This window comes from Crinia signifera, chromosome 12 (genome assembly GCF_055691185.1).
Source record: "Crinia signifera chromosome 12, ASM5569118v1, whole genome shotgun sequence".
NCBI classification, from domain to species: Eukaryota; Metazoa; Chordata; class Amphibia; order Anura; family Myobatrachidae; genus Crinia; species Crinia signifera.
Genome location: NC_139228.1, coordinates 7,847,686 through 7,868,034, shown reverse-complemented (window position 1 = coordinate 7,868,034; position 20,349 = coordinate 7,847,686). Strand labels below are relative to the sequence as shown.

At 48.4% G+C, this 20,349-nt stretch overlaps 2 protein-coding genes across 3 annotated transcripts in view; both read right to left on the bottom strand.

Annotated features, from left to right (window-relative positions):
- LOC146050606 (antigen WC1.1-like) overlaps positions 1-10,073 on the bottom strand; it is a 38,985-nt gene extending 28,912 nt beyond the window's left edge. For both annotated transcript variants that reach the window (XR_014466341.1, XM_083167689.1), the window contains exons 1-3: positions 9,488-10,073; positions 8,573-8,896; positions 1,728-2,042 (exon numbers count right to left, since the gene is read on the bottom strand). Coding sequence is in view for 1 of the 2 variants with exons in the window: in XM_083167689.1 (XP_083023815.1) it covers positions 1,728-2,042; positions 8,573-8,882 (625 nt within the window). In the remaining variant the exon portion in view is untranslated. The remainder of the gene's footprint in view (positions 1-1,727; positions 2,043-8,572; positions 8,897-9,487) is intronic.
- Positions 10,074-10,496: 423 nt separating this feature from the next.
- The window catches only part of LOC146050293 (scavenger receptor cysteine-rich type 1 protein M130-like), a 28,559-nt gene continuing 18,706 nt past the window's right edge, over positions 10,497-20,349 (bottom strand). Inside the window, exons 3-6 of the mRNA XM_083167222.1 lie at positions 18,266-18,577; positions 14,086-14,391; positions 13,423-13,737; positions 10,497-10,507 (exon numbers count right to left, since the gene is read on the bottom strand). Coding sequence (XP_083023348.1) covers positions 10,497-10,507; positions 13,423-13,737; positions 14,086-14,391; positions 18,266-18,577 — 944 coding nt within the window. The remainder of the gene's footprint in view (positions 10,508-13,422; positions 13,738-14,085; positions 14,392-18,265; positions 18,578-20,349) is intronic.

Genomic DNA, 20,349 nt, shown 5'->3' with positions numbered 1-20,349 from the left:
TTATTTTTTATTTATTTTTATTTGTGAAATGGGGAAAGGGGGGTGATTTGAACTTTTAATATTTTTTTATTTTTTTTTTATTTTTACTACAAGGCCCCCTAGTGTACTTGACCACTAGGGGGCGCGATCGCCTGTACTAGGTTCAGCCATAGAGCTCTATGGCTGAACATAGTGATTTTCAGCACTTTCTATTACATCCTGCCTCAGGCAGGATGTAATAGGAATGCTGACACGGCCAGCACAGGGGTCTACATTAGACCCCTGGCTACCATGGCAACCGATCGGCACCCTCCGATCTCGCCGCGGGGGGCCCCGATCGGCGCCGGAGGGGGGCGCCCCCCCTCCGATCAGCTATTTAAGCACTGCGGGCGCTTTGCCCGCGGTGCTTAAAGGGTTAAACGTCCACGATCGGCGAACTCGCCGCTCGTGGCCGTGAGAGCAGGTACCTGGCTGTAATATACAGCCATTACCTGCTCTCTCCGTGAGCTGGCTTGATTCCCCCGCAACCGACATATGACGTAAATGTACGTCATATGTCGGGAAGGGGTTAAAATGGTTTAGTCCCAATCCGACCCTGCATTTCGCTCTTTCTGGCCCCTTTCAGTGAACTGGCAACATTGCTGGTTCGCTGATGTCATGCGGGGGTGGGGTGTCATTAGGGCAGGGGAAGAGGCAGCATTTGGAGCTGACACTGCTTCAAGCACTGCTTGCTCCATCAGTGTGAATGGGAACCGGGTTGCTTGACCTAATTAACCTGTTGACACTGCACAGAAACCCGGCAATGAACCGGTAAGAACCCTGCTTTTTTTACCGGTTTGTAATGCCTGGTTGCTGGACACAGTAAGCCCTTTCAGATCGCACCTATTATTGAGTCAAACCGTCAACAAACCGGCATGAACCCAGTAATTACAGTAGGTGTGATCTAAAAGGGGTATTAGTGTAAACTACAGAGACCGGCTGATGTAGTGCACTCAGTGTACACTACACAGACCATCTGATGCGATGCACTCAGTGTACACTACAGGGACCGGCTGATGTAGTGCACTACACAGACCGTCTGATGCGATGCACTCAGTGTACACTACACAGACCGTCTGATGCGATGCACTCAGTGTGCACTACAGAGACCGGCTGATGCGGTGCACTCAGTGTGCACTACAGGGACCGGCTGTTGCGGTGCGCTCAGTGTACACTCCAGAGACCGGCTAATGCAGTGCACTTCGTGTACACTCCAGAGACCGGCTGTTGCAGTGCACTTAGTGTACACTCCAGAGACTAGATGATGCAGTGCACTCAGTGTACACTCCAGAGACTAGATGATGCAGTGCACTTAGGGCCCAATTCAGGTTACAGTGCTCCTTTTTGTTGTTGCTCAGAGCAACCTTAGATCTACGTATACATTTGGAGGGAAGTGGGCGGGCAGCTGACATCCAGTGATGTCAGCTGGCCGCCCCCCACACCCACGTCATTGGCTCATTAGCATGAGAACGTCCAGAATTTTAATGGGAACGCCCATGAAACGCTGGGCGCTCCCATATGCTAATAGGCCGCCCTCCATCCTCCGTTCGCAAGGATGTTTGTTCACCGCGGCAGAAATGCGCAAAGTGAAACAACATCAGCCCACGGCCTTGGTGTACACTATTGGTCTATATAGATGACATAAATGCAAGGTTATCTTTCTGCCATATGATTTTTCATTGATAAGGGATTTAATAAACTTACTGTACCTGAACATACTACACCGCTGTCCTCCTTGTGCCCACAGTTGTGCCGACCCCACCGGCTGAACGGGCAATTCCAAATAGCAGTTTCATTCCCACTACATCTTACGTCATCCATCCAGATTTCCCCAGTTCCTTTCCCGTAATAGGCATTGGTTGTGGCGTTAAGAGCGTAACCACAGTTTAGCTGTCGGCAGACCACATTGGCATCTGCTGTGTCCCACAAATCATCACAGATGGTCCCCCACTCTCCCTGGTGATAGACCTCCACTCTCCCGGCACAGCGACCAGGACCATTCACCAATCGCAGACTCTTGCTTTCTGCATTAGGAGACACAACAAGATGTATTAGCATAACTGATACTTTGGGTGAAATGTGATAGTATGAGAGATTCAGAAAGTGAAAGATTTGGTAAGAAATCTCCAGTTTTTTTTAAAGCGGCAATCATGTACACTGCAAAATCACACTGGTTTTGCAGTGTACATGATTGCCACTTTAAAAAAACCTGGAGATTTCTTACCAAATCTCTCACTTTTTGAATCTCTCATCCTATTAAATTTCCCTCTTTATGTCCAATAATTACACCGTACATATAAATGTACATATAACTATAAACAATGATTTCCTTTATGAAATTGTAGATATTGCATAGACGTAATTATTGTAGTAAAATAAATTTGTGCAGCACATGATTCCCCTGATGAAGTTGTCTAAATTAGTAACAAAATGCATTAGAATTGCACTTTTAGGTAGACCGGCTTATAGTGTGGGACATTAGTATTATGGGTTAATAAGTTTGGCAGTGAAATAAATATTTAGACAGGATCTGGAACACTTAAAACAGGAAATAAGACATCGCCAGCTCAACTTCGTTATGGGGGCATTTCCACTGGGGCATTTTGCATTAGGAAAAAAACCTTTGTTGTATTTGATTTAACAGAAAAAGATTTTTTTTTCCTCACTAATTAATGGCTAGACCCAAATGTTCCTTATGTTCATCACTTTACTTCTTTACATAAATACCTTGAACACTGAATATATTGGGGTTTTGTGTAGGATCGGGGGGTGGGGGGGCAATTGTGCCTCTGCCCCTCCTTATGAATGAGGTGACTGTATATTAACACAGCTTCCGGGTGCCCGCCGGGTTGGCCCTGAGGAATCTCACTGCGAAGCACATGCCGGCGTTCCATGTGTGCGGGGGCATCCAGTGTCTTGTCTAAACACTCCATTGAATTGTATTTGGAAAGTTTAGCTTAATTAATTAGCCTTAATTGCTGCGCTCCCAGATGCGGCGGTCTCGCTTAGTCTCATCTACCGGGACTGCTGACGCTTGTACTGGGCTGACCGAGTGACAGGAACGCAGACACGCCTGAGTATTCACTACACTTAGGACAACATGTCACACAAGCTGCAGCTGCACATTAGCGCCACTACTGCTGTCGACCGGGGACACCGGGGAGAAAGGACGTTTGTGTACCCCAGGTACTTGCCACCCTCATAGGGATCAGAACGTGTTCAAGATTGTTATTCCATCTGACCAAATTTATATTATTCCACTGATACTATTAGAGTAGCATGGGCGGACAGGACGAAGCCTGCATGTAGCCAGTATGTGATTGTGGGCCATTAATTGCATTTGCCCTTCATCTCATTACATCTCATTGGAGGCTGTCTGCAAGGGACATGGTTCCTGTACTATTAATTGTAGCTCAGCTACTGACCAATATTCAGTACAGCCGTTTTAAAGATACATTGTATCAAACAGTATCCTGTAGATTTGCTATTGGTGGATTGTGCATGTTTGTGGACAGATTTGTTCTAAAGGCCCATACACACAGCTGGAAGCCGCTCAAAACAGCTCAAAGCCGTCCAGTGTGTATGCCCCAGTGATGAACGGTGAGCAGCATCGCTGGGAAAGCCGCTCATCTGCTGGTAATATGCTCTGCGCTATGCAAAGCCATCCTCTCCCCTTGGCGCCGGGCAGGGGGAAAAGCCGCTCAATGGGCAGTATTCAATGAGGATAATTTGCCTTGTTTCACGGCAAATTTGTGCTATTTTCGCGTTGGAAGGTGATTTTTTTGGGTCAGAAAGCGAATCACCCTATTCAACGTGCACTTTTTTCGTCGTCTTTCTAAGTGATTTTCACCGTGTCTCTCCGTGTAGCAAAACGCCATCTTTTCATGGTGAAGTGGAAAGTGAACTTTTAAAATAAAGTTGTTGTTGTTTTACATTTGGTGTAAAAAAATCAGGAATTTTATTATGTGAAGGGGCATGCTATTTTTATTCATGTGCTTATAGCAAATGAATATATATGTAATTTTAAAAAAATACATTTTTTTTTTACACATAACAGCCAGCAGAGGGCCGGGAGCCGAGAGCCGCTCATTAGATATTCATATATTCACTGCTCCCGATCATTACATATACACGATCGGGTGCAGTGAATACCTGGTCCCCTGCTGGCTCTCCCGGGGGGGCAGCCTGTGCTGCCTGGCTCCCGGGGAGCCCACCTCCCCCCCCACATACATTCTGGGGCAGGCAGGGAGACTTCCATCTCCCTGCCTGCCACGCCGCAGGGGTTCACACTCGCCGTCAGGGGCAGCAAGCCCCTGCGACATTGAATAGGGGGGACAGCGAGGCTCCGGGAACACGGCGACTGTGCAGCGAATCCTAAACAGGATTCGCTGCACGCCGTGAATATTCTCATTGAATACGGCCCAGTGTGTATGCACTGAGCAGCTTTCCCCCCAGCGATAATTGGCATCATCGCTGTCCATACACGCTGCGCATAGTCCATCTGCATCATTGTGCTTTTGCCTGACCAGCAATCCACTGGGAGCTACCTGCGCTGCCCTCCGATATCAGTGATCATCTGCCCAGCGCTGATACAGGTGGAGAAAGCAGGGACATTAATCCTATAGGCATTAGCGGGAACCCCCGGAGACAGCACACAGCCAGCGGCCAGACACAGAGGGGCCCGATTACTGACCTCATACTGTTCCTCCACTACCACAGACTGCACACAGCCAGTGGCCAGACACAGAGGGGCCTGATTTATGACCACACACTACTCCTCAACTACCGGAGACAGTACACAGCCAGCGGCCAGACACAGAGGGGCCCAATTCCTGACCACACACTACTCCTCCACTACCAGAGACCGCACACAGCCAGCGGCCAGACACAGAGGGGCCCGATTCCTGACCACACACTACCCTTCGCTACCAGAGACAGTACACAGCCAGTGGCCAGACACAGAGGGACCTGATTCCTGACCTCACACTACTCCTACACTACCGGAGACAGTACACAGCCAGCGGCCAGACACAGAGGGGCCTGATTCCTGACCTCACACTACTCCTACACTACCGGAGACAGTACACAGCCAGTGGCCAGACACAGAGGGGCCCGATTCCTGACCTCACACTGTTCCTCCACTACCAGAGACCGCACACAGCCAGCGGCCAGACACAGAGGGGCCCGATTCCTGACCGCACACTACTCCTCCACTACTGGAGACAGTACACAGCCAGTGGCCAGACACAGAGGGGCCCGATTCCTGACCGCACACTACTCCTCCGCTACCAGAGACAGTACACAGCCAGCGGCCAGACACAGGGGACCCGATTCCTGACCGCACACTACTCATCCGCTACCGGAGACAGTACACAGCCAGCGGCCATACACAGAGGGACCTGATTCCTGACCGCACACTACTCCTCTGCTACCGGAGACAGTACACAGCCAGCGGCCAGACACAGAGGGACCGGATTCCTGACCGCACACTACTCCTCCGCTACCGGAGACAGCACACAGCCAGCGGCCAGACACAGAGGGACCCGATTCCTGACCGCACACTACTCCTCCTCTACCGGAGACAGTACACAGCCAGCGGCCAGACACAGAGGGACCCGATTCCTGACCGCACACTACTCCTCTGCTACCGGAGACAGTACACAGCCAGCGGCCAGACACAGGGGACCCGATTCCTGACCGCACACTACTCCTCCGCTACCGGAGACAGTACACAGCCAGCAGCCAGACACAGAGGGACCCGATTCCTGACCACACACTACTCCTCTGCTACCGGAGACAGTAAACAGCCAGCGGCCAGACACAGGGGACCCGATTCCTGACCGCACACTACTCCTACACTACCAGAGACAGTACACAGCCAGTGGCCAGACACAGAGGGACCTGATTCCTGACCGCACACTACTCCTACACTACCGGAGACAGTACACAGCCAGTGGCCAGACACAGAGGGACCTGATTCCTGACCTCACACTACTCCTACACTACCAGAGACAGTACACAGCCAGCAGCCAGACACAGAGGGGCCCGATTCCTGACCTCACACTGTTCCTCCACTACCAGAGACCGCACACAGCCAGCGGCCAGACACAGAGGGGCCCGATTCCTGACCGCACACTACTCCTCCACTACTGGAGACAGTACACAGCCAGTGGCCAGACACAGAGGGGCCCGATTCCTGACCGCACACTACTCCTCCGCTACCAGAGACAGTACACAGCCAGCGGCCAGACACAGGGGACCCGATTCCTGACCGCACACTACTCCTACACTACCAGAGACAGTACACAGCCAGTGGCCAGACACAGAGGGACCTGATTCCTGACCTCACACTACTCCTACACTACCGGAGACAGTACACAGCCAGTGGCCAGACACAGAGGGGCCCGATTCCTGACCTCACACTGTTCCTCCACTACCAGAGACCGCACACAGCCAGCGGCCAGACACAGAGGGGCCCGATTCCTGACCGCACACTACTCCTCCACTACTGGAGACAGTACACAGCCAGTGGCCAGACACAGAGGGGCCCGATTCCTGACCTCACACTGTTCCTCCACTACCAGAGACCGCACACAGCCAGCGGCCAGACACAGAGGGGCCCGATTCCTGACCGCACACTACTCCTCCACTACTGGAGACAGTACACAGCCAGTGGCCAGACACAGAGGGGCCCGATTCCTGACCGCACACTACTCCTCCGCTACCAGAGACAGTACACAGCCAGCGGCCAGACACAGGGGACCCGATTCCTGACCGCACACTACTCATCCGCTACCGGAGACAGTACACAGCCAGCAGCCATACACAGAGGGACCCGATTCCTGACCACACACTACTCCTCCGCTACCGGAGACAGTACACAGCCAGCGGCCAGACACAGGGGACCCGATTCCTGACCGCACACTACTCCTCCGCTACCGGAGACAGTACACAGCCAGCAGCCAGACACAGAGGGACCCGATTCCTGACCACACACTACTCCTCCGCTACCGGAGACAGTACACAGCCAGCGGCCAGACACAGAGGGACCTGATTCCTGACCTCACACTACTCCTACACTACCAGAGACAGTACACAGCCAGCGGCCAGACACAGAGGGACCTGATTCCTGACCTCACACTACTCCTACACTACCGGAGACAGTACACAGCCAGTGGCCAGACACAGAGGGGCCTGATTCATGACCACACACTACTCCTCCGCTACCGGAGACAGTACACAGCCAGCGGCCAGTCACAGAGGAGCCCGATTCCTGACCACACACTACTCCTCCGCTACCGGAGACAGTACACAGCCAGCGGCCAGACACAGAGGGGCCCGATTCCTGACCGCACACTACTCCTCCGCTACTCCTAAATTTAAGGATACACATACCGCCAGTTGCAGTTTTTCTAGAACAGCACGGGAAAAGAAGGTAGTAGTTTCCAAACTGTGTGCCATGCCACCCTGGGGTGCCTTATGGTACTTGCAGGGGTGCCCTGGATCAGTGGTCCATGTCCAAGGAAAGCTATTTATGACCAATGTAATAGGAAAAATGTGGACAAACATAAGTGAATCCTGTCCATACCACATAACACACTGAGGATGAGATATAAAACACAATTTTCTTAATTTAATATTTTTTCCTGATTTTATCAATGAGGGGGTGCTGTGATGCTAAAAATTTTGGGAACCAAATAAGGTCATTGTGCTTGCGCTAAGCTGGTGTGTGCTGTGAGGGGACTAGTGAAGGGGGGGGGGGGGGGGGGCGCTGTGAGGTGATTACTGAAGTGGGGAATCTGTGAGGTGACTAGTGAAGGGGAGGGGTGCTGTGAGGTGACTAGTGAAGGGGGGGAGTGCTGTGGGATGATTACTGAAGGGGGGGGGTGCTGTGAGGTGACTGGTGAAGGGGGGGATGCTGTGAGGTGATTACTGAAGGGGGGGTGCTGTGGGGTGACTAGTGAAGGGGGGGGGAGTGCTGTGAGGTGATTACTGAAGGGGTGGTCCTGTGAGAGGTAGACATTTGCACTTTGTTGGATGTTGCCCTGTTGTTGCTGGTTGCCAATGGACCTCCATAACAGTTTGAGTTTCAGGGCCCCATAATGTATATTCCGCCACTGTAATGGTTGTAATGTGCATAGTAAGATTATATGCATAAATGCACTATGATATTATGACCTGGGACCGATGCTACTGCTTGTGCTGCCAAGAGGCCATCATTCGGGGAAATAATATATCTCAGGCCATAGGCTTTGTTGGCCTTAATACATGTGGCCTGTGATACTGATGCAAATATAACGTATTTCCCAGGAAGGGAGTTTCATGTCTATAATATTTAATTAGAAATGAATAAAGTTGCATTTTTTGTAGTAATCTATAATTCAACAGTACCAGCACCAGCAACATCCCTTATTACCCTGGTGGGATTGAAACTCCTCCCACTATACATCCAGCTGACCTATAGATGGTCACATGACACTATAACCATATGCCCACCTCCAGTGAGGGAGCAACCCTTTCTCCTTACCCTTAAATGTACTATAAGATTCTATACCTGAGCAGATGACTCCGACATCCTGTCCCCTGCTGGAATATGCCCCCATAGAGGGCAGATCAGTAAGTGATGAGCGATTCAGTTGGGTCTCATTTACATGGAACAAATATCTCTTGGAGGTCACATGATCATTGGTCAGCGGTGATGACCCAATAGTAAATGCCTCAATGGCTTCTCCACAGTGCAGTTCCCTGCAGACAGCTTGTCCCTCGGCGATGTCCCACTGATTGGCCACCACTCTGCTCCATGTGCTATTGGTGAGGACCTCCAGTCTCCCAGCACAGTGACTGTCTCCACCCATCAGGTGCATGGACTCCTCTGTTCCTGCGGGGAGGGAACACATTGCTTATGTCAGTAGAGATTGGCAGAGCTGGTAGAGATTGGCAGAGCCGGTACTTTTCCCTGAGAGGCTGCATTCTGACATGAATTATTGTCATTTAGTAATATGTCTACCTATTCCCTGAAACCATACATTTTCAGGGGATTTCACAATGTTAATTATAACCACAATGTATGTAAGGGATAAAGGCCGATATATTTGCTGCGTTCCCTCCATATTTATAAGTAGCTGCAGCCCCCATGGGTTTCTATGGGGCTCTCAATAATGCTGTGAGATATACAATGCGCCGGAGCGTGACGCACCATAGAGCTTGGCCCCGATAGGATAATGCCGCTGATTAGAGGAAGAGTTGGGGGGCGTGGCACTAACAGGCTGCTGGTACGGGGGTTGTCAGCCCCTAAAAGAGATTAGGCAAAAGAAAGGGTGTGTGTGCCAGCGCCGGCCATATAGTGATATAAAAAGAACATTTTCTTTTATATTAAACAATTTATTATAAAAATAATATTAATAAAAATTCATTTTAAAAGCCTGGAGTTCCATATACATATACATTCACAATTCATAGAGAGTATTACCGCTGGATATTGGGCTCAAACTATGGCTCCAGTCTTAATAAAGGGACAGATGAAATGAGCAGTGGCCAGCGATCCCAATGGAGTTCGTGGAGATATTGGATGGAATGCAATGATCCCCTGTTCCTATGGGTATATGATGGTATTCCTGGATAAAGCCTCCGGATTTGGTTTTATAATAAAATGCGAGCAGTCCAAAGGTGCGTTAGTCCTTGTAGAGGAGGAGTCCCGTGGAATGGTGATGTGGTATGTGCTTAATGGCAAGGGCTCAACGCGTTTCCCTGGAGTTATACCTCCAGCTTCATCAGGAACTGCTCCTTACCTATCAGCAGCGGTGTGTGCTGGCTGGGCTGCAGGGGTGGACAGCAGCAACGGTCTCTTCTGTCTGAGGGGCATAATAGCACCCACTCACATTTTCTCAACATAAATTTGTATAGGAGGGTGCGGCCTGGCCTCCCGTGATTAGGCCTCACCACCAAAATGACCTTGCCTATGGGCTGCAGCCAATACAGTCCATATAAGCTGGGGTTACTGCATGTGGACTACTGCTGCCCCTTGATTGTGTGTTCCTGTCCTCTCCATATATCCTCCGGACCAGGCAGCATGACCACCGACAGCCCCATCCTCCACACATCGAGGAGCTGCTGCTGCGTTTAACTGTGCAAAGTCCTTAATATCTAACCCGATGCACACAACTCTTCTATTATCAACTTCTGGGCAGAAATCTTCGGGCCTGGTGCAGTGATATCTCTGGGCCCCCCAACCCTGCCACCCTTGACAATGGATTGTTCTTAGTGCATATTGAATGTTTTTTTTTTTTTATTACCAAAAAAAAACCCAGATAATTATTATTCACCCTGCAATGTAATAAGAATTTCCTGCACTAATTACTTGCTGGTGATTTTATAATTAGTAACTGCCTGCTCAGAATGTGCACTTCCTTGGTACAGCTAGCGCTGCTATCCAGGCTCCAGTCCCAGCTGCCTGTGTTTCTCCTGCAGCCCTGCCCCTCCTAAGCTGCCACTGCAGGGACAGAACAGGGAGGGGCAGGTGGTAGGGCGCAGTATTGTGTGTTGTGACAACTGTCAATGTCTAATTTTTCCCAGCATATAATTTCCATAATTATAATTATAACCATGCCCATAACATTAATATAGTCAGGAATACATAATCATTTTATCCCATAAGCCAGGAAATACTGCATATCGAGTTGCACATTTCATCCCACATGTCATGTTTAGTCTCTAAATGAGCGAAATTACATTAGCTGTCAGATGACAGTTATTAGAATTCCATATCATATTGCACTCATATGTTATAACAAATTATACGTTCACATTGGAGTAATCACAGAAAAACCAGCATTAGAGATGAAGTCATTAACATTCCCAAACACCAGCTAAGCCAGTCACAGGATACTGTAAACAAAGGGGAGTGATACCAGGTGAATGAATGGATTCTCCCCTCCCCCGAGAGTTCTCTTGAAAGCAAGAGAGAATCAAATGGTTCAGTGTGTTTTTGTAGCAGCAGACGGAAGGAGCTATGGGACTGAATTCACCAGGACATGCTTGAGGGATAAGTATCTAATGTTATTACTGTGTATCAGGCATGGCTCGGAATATTGATAAGGGATAGAGCTTATTCATGAGAGTATGGTTCAGGTATGGAGTGTTGAAGGTCTGAGAAGGTCAAATGATTGGAAGGTATGTGAAACGTGACTGTAAGAGATAAAGTAATGATTGGAATCTGATATATATATATATATGGGTATGTGTAGCTGTTATGAATGTGAGTAAGGATATGCTTAAATTGGTAGATATAGCCGTGTACGTTTACATGTGGACAAAGTGAGGCCTAAGCCTGCTGCTGCCATGTGGCAAAGCAAAGGCCTAGGTCCTGGATCTTTTGTATGCAAGGAGTGTAAATAGCTTCCTTTTGTTTGCTATGTGTCTGGATATTTAAACTAGCCACTGTGTGTCCAAGTGTGGTTGCGGAAAGGCTTTTAAAGTATATTGACTGGCTAGAGTATCCAGATAATCGGATGTAACAAGTGTTGTTAGTTTGATGCTCGGATTGTTTGTGTGTAACGGCATGTGATGTGAGTATGATATAGCAAGGCCATAGATTGTATGGTGCCATGAAAGTGTTCTGTACAGAAGTACATTGTAGCTTAAATGATATTCAAATTGTGTATGCTGCAGGGTTAGTGTGTGTTTGATGAATGTGCAAGTTTTATTCAGGATTGTGAGTATCGCATGATGCAGGTTAGAAGTAATTTGGAATAAATGTTGTGGATAGAAGTTATGAAAGTACAGTCAGTTTATGTTTGATTGCCATGATTGTTAAGGTTCTTTTGTGTGCCATGTGGCGGTATCTAAAATGGTGGACGCAAGGTTAGTTATTCTAAAATGGCTGCTTCATAGCCACGCCCCCTCCCGCACTGTATTCGCATACACAGTATTTAACACTGAGGTTAATTGTATTTAAGGATGCTGGCATAATAATCGTTATTAATTATAATACCTGTATTGTTATATTTTGTAATCCATGATACAGTTTCATCTGTTTACATTCATAAATAATATTCATTGATTATAAAGCTGGACATTCTCTTATTGGTTGCGTGCGACATGAATAAATTAGATAGACTTTGCATATATAAATAAATGGACTTCCATACATCACTTAACACAGTAGTACAGCATACCTCCCAACCTTATTCTCTCGGGAGCTGGGACTTCCACCTGGCGCATACGTTCCCGAAAGGGGGTGTGGCCAATTGCTGTGGGGGCAATACCAGCACAACATCTATTCCTCGTTGCTCTGCTAGAGCAGCGACGGACAGGGGAGACTCCCAACTGCCCACCCACTGCGGGACAGTCCCAAAAAACTGTGAAAATTGGGACAGTTGGGTATGGTAAACTGGACAGGTCCAAGGGTGGTTACCAGAGGGGGCTCAGAGTAAAGGGCCCCATACATCAGCAATTAATTGTGACAATTTTCAGATATGGAGATGATTGCCACAATTAATTTAAGATGTGTGGGCTCCCCCTTTTGGCAATCCCAATCAAAATCGCCAATCGATTGCTTAATCAGGTTTTTAAACATGTTTAATAATCTGGTATTATCTGCAGATCTTTTTTATATGTGTGGGCATTCCCAATTCGTCTTCTTCATCTATTTACATTATGAACAGCAATCGATTGGGCAATTTCCAGATATGAAGATGCAATCTTTAGATGGAAAAATCTGCCGATCACTGAAATAAATCTGTAATGTGTGGACAAGTCCAATAGATTGTAAAATCCATTTATTTGGCCAAAAAATCCCTGTATCTGGAAATCCATAAATTGTGATTGCTGATGTATGGGGCCCATAAGTTCCCTTCCAGGAATCCAGGCAGGTGGGAGAGCGGACGGGCATCGCCTTTATAAACTATTTGTAGGCTCCTCGCAAGTGTTCCACCCACCCTAGGCTAATACAGGGGGTTACGTGCTTGTTGTCACGGGGGATTATGCTCATTGTCAGTGGGTTGCACCACCGCTCCAGGAATCTGCATTTCTAGGAAACGCTGGGTGCGCTGCCTTCCCCTGCCTCATAGAAGGTGACGGATGTTTTTGGGACACCATTTTTGTATCTTCCGTGCCGTCCACATGGATTCTGCAGAGACCGATTCCCCCCTGCTGCATTGCGCTTCTCAGGATCCAGTGCTCCAAGCTGCAGCCTAATCAGACCATTGGTTAATGCAGTCATGCTTACAGCCCCTGAATTCTTCAGAACCTAGGGGCCCCTCACAAGGTCGGGCCCTGTATGAGTGTCCCCTTTGCGCCCCCCATTGCCTACCCTGCTTGTGGGTGAATGTCAGCAGCACAGAGTACAGATATGTAGCACTACAGTACATGCCCCAATGTGTAGGAGACCTGTGCCGTCACACTCACCTGTGCATATCACACCTGCAGTGTCCCATGTGTGACACCTACTGTTCCCAAGTGCCGTGATGTCACACTCCCAAAGGTGACCCTCGGTTCCTTTACAGTGGAACCTGTCTGTCCAAGATCCACGTGTTGTCCCAAAGTAGCCTCCAGCTGGGACTGAGGCAGCGACGCCACAGTGTAACTGTCTGCACAGGACATTGGCAGCATGTAAGTCCCAGAGGGAGCTGCACAGTGACTTCCATTCTCCCTCGTACAACAGCTCCACTCTGCCGGAGCAAGTCTCACTAGTGTTCCCGAGCCTGTAGCCATGGAATGTACCTGCCAAACAGGAACAGCATGAAAACCTGGCAGGCAGCGGTAATAAAGGCATGTATGACCTTTGCTTCTGGTCATGTCTGTATACAGTAAGAGTCTAGTATCATCTATATATATATGTCTAGTGTCTGTTTGTCTCCGAAACATTGCCATCTGCTGGCAGCAAGTGAAACTACAGCTTACGCATAGGGAGCAGACTAGCATTGGAAGCTTTTGCTTCGAGCGGGCTTACTAGTATGTAATATGATATCTAATAAGAGATGTAAAGTCATATACATAACCCAGTCCCACATAATACTGCAGCCACATGGCACATTGTACACACAGGATGGTATGGAATGGGTTACACACCTTGGCAGTGGATGGTAAGGGCTTTCTGGCTGTCACAGCTTTCTGCTATAGGAACTCTCAGACACTGGAGTAACTTGGACTCATTTCCAGCACACTTGATTTCTTCTCTCCAGATTGTTGTAGATCTCCTGGTATAGGTCACTAATGCCGGCACCGCTAGTCCGCATCCAGCCTCTCTGCACATGACGTTGGCGGCTGTCCGATCCATGCTAGTCTCACACAGATAGCCCCAGGTATTACCGTGTCTCGCCAGTACATTCCCTGAGCAAGCATTCGGTCCATCAGTTATTGTATATTCTCTGTGACCTGAGGAGGAATCACTGACAGGTGATCTACTGTATGTGCTGTCTCCTGACACCCGCACGGAGGTTCCCCCCTCATACAGCCTGGCTGCACCATCTCAGGCCTATGTGTGAGTGTTTGGAATGTGCATGACTCTGCTTGGTCTGTACCTGTGTAGGCTCAGCCCTGAGGCTCATGTTGTGCGTGTTACTGGACAGTCATCTACCCGACATCGGGATCCCAACAGTCATTTACACGACGTCAGGATCCCGACTGTCAAAACACCAACGGGTTCCCGACGGCCATTCTCCCTCGTGGGGGTCCACGAGGGAGAATAGAATAGGTGGCGAGCGTAGCCACCTGCAAGGGGCTTTGTTGCGCTCACCATGCTGTCTGAGTCCGGCCAGTCGGGATCCCAACATCAGGCTAATGACTGTCGGGATCCTGACTGTCGGAACAATATACCACACCCTTCTAGCACAGTGTGGTCTGTATATCAGCACTGATATGCAAACCAGACCTGTGCTAGAAACACCTCAGCAGACAGCGACACCCCAGGCAGGGAAGAGGAACTGCAGGGGTTTTCAAAGTTGGCGGGTGCCAGAATGAACACTAGCCTAGTGGATATGTGGTGATTAAGGTTACTCCTGCTTTTCCAGTACATATGGGATATTCTCTAGAATAGATATGGCCTTATTGTCTCGCTCCCTGATTCCGTCTGTGTCTAATATTGAATATGTAGCTCAGGGGATAGCTGATCACTCACCTATACCATACCTCCCAACAGTCCCGAAAACCGCGGGAATGTCCCAGTTTTCGGGGACATTCCCGCGTCCCTCCCGCGGCCGGCAGTGTCCCGCGGCGAGGGGGGGCTGTTGGGAGTCCCCCCTGTCGGCTGGTGAGCAGCGGGGAATAAACGCTGTGCGCATGCGCACAGCGTCTATTCCCGCAGCCAGGGGGCTGGGGGCATGGCTAGAGGCTCACAGAGCCTCTGGGTCATTCCCCCATAGCGGCAAAACGGGGGCGGGGCCTCGTGGGTGAGCCGTGCTTATAGGCCACGCCCCCAAAATTAGGCCACACCCCTCGGTGATCGCTCTGGTAGATTTATGGCCTATTTGGCCAGAGAGAGGTCCTCCCCGACCACTGTACATAGAATAAGGAACACTACTGGTGTCATAAGCACAGATACCCTTTCCATCGCCAATGTTTTTTGCTCCCATTTTTTCAATGTCTATTGATCTGGTGTGCAATACTCGCTCCCCGTGCTTTTTGCATTTTTGGACACGGTTCTCTAACGTGTCTTATGTAATGATTCCCAACAATTGCTTGAGGCCACTATTACTTTGGAAGAGGTAGATTATGCTATAAACTCTTTTCCTAATAATAAAGCCCCGGGTAATTGAAATTTATAAGGTACATCTAGATTTTTATGCCTGATTAATATTTCCAACTCTTTTTTGGAGAAAGGTTCCCTATCCCCATATATGGCTGAAGCCTTGATTGTACTGATTCCTAAGCCTGGAAAGGACCCTCTTTCCCTAGACTCATATCAACCCCTCTCTCTGCTGTCGACCGACAGTAAAATATTGGCGTTGCGTCTGAACGCTGTGCTGTTGGAGCTGGTGCATCCCGATCAGACTGTATTTATGCCTGGCAGAGGAAAGAATGGATGATGCGGTTGTGGTGTCCCTAGACGGAGCCCATGCATTCAACTCTGTGAAATGGACATATCTCTGAGAAGTCCGGCAATGGTTTGGGCTAGGTCCGACCTTCTTGGCATGGAAAAATTATTACACTCACTGTCCAGCGACTAGAATCAATGCTAATGGTTTTTTCACTGATGCTTTTTCTCTGGGTAGAGGGACAAGACAGGGATGCCCCCTGTCCCGTCTCCTCTTTGCACTTGTGATAGAACCATTGGCGGTACTTGTGTATTATCTGGGCGCCCGATATTTTTCATCGCATGCCACTACTTAAGGCATGCGATGCGATTTTTCATTGTAAAGACCCAATTTTTCGTTGTATAGTCAACCATGGGTGATTTCATACCCCCACTATCCAACTACGCATGGAGTTGATTTTATATAGTGTGGCGAGCGCAGTGAGCTACCGAGCCCGGAGCGTGGCGAGCGTGGCGAGCCCCACGAGGGGACGTGGATTACTTTAAATGTATTCTGCGTCCGCTCGCCACACTATATAAAATCAACTCCATGCGTAGTTGGATAGTGGGGTTATGAAATCACCCATGGGTGACTATACAATTAAAAATCGGGTCTTTACAATGAAAAATCACATGAATTGTATGCCACTATATTGCATGCGATGCGATGCACTACAATGAAAAAATCGGGCGCCCAGATATTACAGAAGTTCCCCATTGGTTGTAAAATCTGAAGCTCCACCACTGTAAAGGGCATTCAGGTGGGGGGGGGGGGGGGGCGTGAAGAGAAAATTGGTTTATATGCGGATAACATGATCCTCTATCTGTCAGATATGTTAATTTCCCTCCCTGCCCTATTAGATCTGGTTAAGGAGTTAGGTTTTTATTCGGGTGTTTGCATTAACTGGGATAAATCTGTGGTGTTCCCAACCCTCTACATATGACTTTCCTCTGAAGTGGTGTACCCAGTTTAAGGGGCCCATTTATCAAACCATATTTGCGGCTAAATCCCCGAAAACACCCGTTTTTGGGGTTTAGCCACAAATATTAACTATCTCCTAAATGTATCAAAGGGGGACCGCAGCCGGAATCTCTGATCCATGCTGCGATCCCCCCCTGCACCGCCGCCGGCCGCATCCCCCATAGGTTTCTATGGGGGATGCGAAGCTGCCCGATGTAGCCCGGCTTCGCACTCCTGGGCTATCGCCATTCTGGGATGGCGATAGCCCATTGTAGCCTATGGCTACGTGATCGCACTGCCGAGCGGGGCAGTGCAGTCACAGGGGTCGGCGGGGGTCAGCGCATAACCGCGCATGCGCTGACCTTCCGGGTTAGGGCTTCGCAGGGACGGGCTCCTATCGGAGCCCTGTCCCTGCGCCCTTCTAGTGATACATCTCGGCGGTGTACTTCAACACCGCAATGCGATGTCCGGCGATGCCACTGCGTCGGCATCGCACTATATTGATAAATGCGCCCCTAAGTATCTCTGTATACAGATATCACACTCCTCTTTGAATTTTATCATTCAAAATTTGACTCCCCAAATTGACAGACTGAAGTTCAAGACTCGACCCCGGCTGAAACTTCCCCTGTCAGTCACAGGTCGGGTCAATCTTATTAAGATGGTTGTACAACCAAAGATTTAGTATATTCTCCAAAGCTGGATGGGCAAATCTGCAGCATTGACTGTTACTCCTTATATAATGTTGTGCCTCCACAATGATGCCAGGCATGTGCTGTCTGCTGAATACACATGTGAATCCTGATTCTGGTTCACTTTCTAATGGACAAAACCATGCTGCACTGCAGGTGGGGCAGACGTAACATGTGCAGAGAGAATTAGATGTGTGTACTTCAAACTGATAACTTTATTGCAGTGTAAAAATAAAGCAGCCAGTATTTTCCCTGCACCGAAACAAAATAACACCCAAATATAACTCTCACCTGTTACATCTGCCCCACCTGCATTGCATATGGTTTTGTCCATTAGAGAAAGAATTTGCTTTTGCAAGTGAACCAGAATCAGGTATGTGATGTAATGACCTTCTGCAGTAACTTGCTGGGGTCCTGAATTTTTATTATCTGATGGATCTCAGAGCAAAATAGTTTGAGGGCCCCTCTATTACAATATAATTCAATATACACCAATAGAACACAATATAAACCAACATAATGCAATATATACCAATATATCACAATATACACCAATAGAACACATACAATATAATGATACAATACCTGAGCATATCACCTCTGCTACTTGTGAAGGTTGACAATCATGTCCCCATATCTGGAAAGGACAATGCCATAGATCCAGTTCATTTCCAGAACACTCTACTGAATCCATCCAGGGGACCCCAATTTCTCCCGTATCAGGTATAGATATACTCAGTCCGTTGGCGATGCCACAATTTAGTTGTCTACAGAGGACATGAGCGTCCTCCATGTCCCAGCCAACATTACAGACCTTTCTCCATTCTCCTTGGTGATAGACTTCCACTCTACCGGCACATCTACTGGAGCCATACGCCAGCCGCACCCGTTTGCTGTCTGCATATATGGAGATGGGAGAGGTGGTTACTATGTGAGTGATCTACACAAAGTTATCACAGCTGTTACTTCATTCTATAGTACAGTAACGTATCAGATGTGTTATTTGTATCATTATCGCACACAGTGACTTGATGGAGACATAAAATGTAGCTATTGTATGATATAATACTGCGTGAGTCCTAATCAGAATCAGAATCCGCTTTATTGGCCAGGTGTACCTGCGTATACTAGGAATTTGTTTTCGGTTCGATGTGCAGCAGCCGGGAGGGTAACAAGTAAACCGTATACAGTATAAACAGGTGGGGGAACATGTACAGTCATATAGACAGTTATTCTGAGGGGACACCGTGTTAGATTATGTGCAAAGGGTTATGGCGCGACTAGACAGTGAGGTGTTCACGAGTTAGCAGGCTTCTGGTGGAAACGGCCCTGTAGCGTCTGCCTTATGGCATCAGATTAAACAAGCCATGGCCAGGATGTAGTTGGTCCTTGACTATCTTCATTGAATGCTCTTTTGCTCCAGACAGGTACAGGTCCTGGACAGAGGGAAGGTCCGTCTCCGCAGTTCTGACTACCCTTTGGAGTCTGCATTTGTCTCTCTCGCTGGCGGAGTCGTACAAGACCAGTATTGAGGAGCACGGTACAGACTCCACAATCGCAGAGTGGGATGTTGAACTTCCTCAGTTGCCTAAAGGCCCATACACACTAGTAGACTTTCATTTCAAAAGACTTTGCCAAAATCTTTGATAGATAAATCTTTCACCAAAGTAGTGCGTACACACTGGACTATTTTCCTCAAAGAGCAAGAGATTTTCAGGAGGCGAAAGACTTTGCTGAAAATCTTTCATATACAAGGCTATTTAAATAATGGGCTGGGTTTGAATTCTAAGGGGCCATTTTAATCAGTGCATTCCTGTTCTTGGTGCCTGATTCAGAACTGATTGCTGGGCTGCGTATATTCAGAGCCCAGCAATCAGGTAAACTCCACCCCGCGCTGCCCAGGTGATAGTGACAAATTGTGGGTGACGGCAGCGTAAGGGTGGCCAGTGATGGTGACGTTTAGTGGGTAACAGCAGCGTGAGGGTGATGGGCAGTGGGTGATAGTGACAGATTGTGGGTGACGGCAGCGTAAGGGTGGCCGGTGATGGTGACGTATAGTGGGTGACTGCAGCGTGAGGGTGATGGGAAGTAATTGAGGGTTACGGGTAGTAGGTGAAAGCTGTTTATGTACGGAGTGTCACCTGGCGGTCCCGCAGTTGTAGAGTTGTACTGGCTCAGGGGGCACATGCCATCCTGCCACCTGACACAGTCTGCCACTGGAACTTGGGCCCCTAGAATTATGGGGCCCTAGGGCAACCGCCCATCAAGCCCTTGCATTAAGACGGCCCAGAATATATGCATTGCTGGCCTGTGCCAGCAATGTATATATTACTGGCTTATTAATAACATTGGTGCCCAGTGGTGCCAGTAATATATACATTGCTGGCATGTGCCAGCAATGTATATATTACTGCATTATAAAAATTATTGGTGGCCAGTGGTGCCAGGAATATATACATTGCTAGCATGTGCCAGCAATGTATATATTACTGCATTATAAACATTATTGGTGGACAGTGGTGCCAGGAATATATACATTGCCGGCCTGTGCCAGCAATGTATATACTGTATTAATGGCTTGTTAATAACATTGGTGCCCAGTGGTGCCAGTAATATATACATTGCTGGCCTGTGCCAGCAATGTATATATTACTGCATTATAAATATCA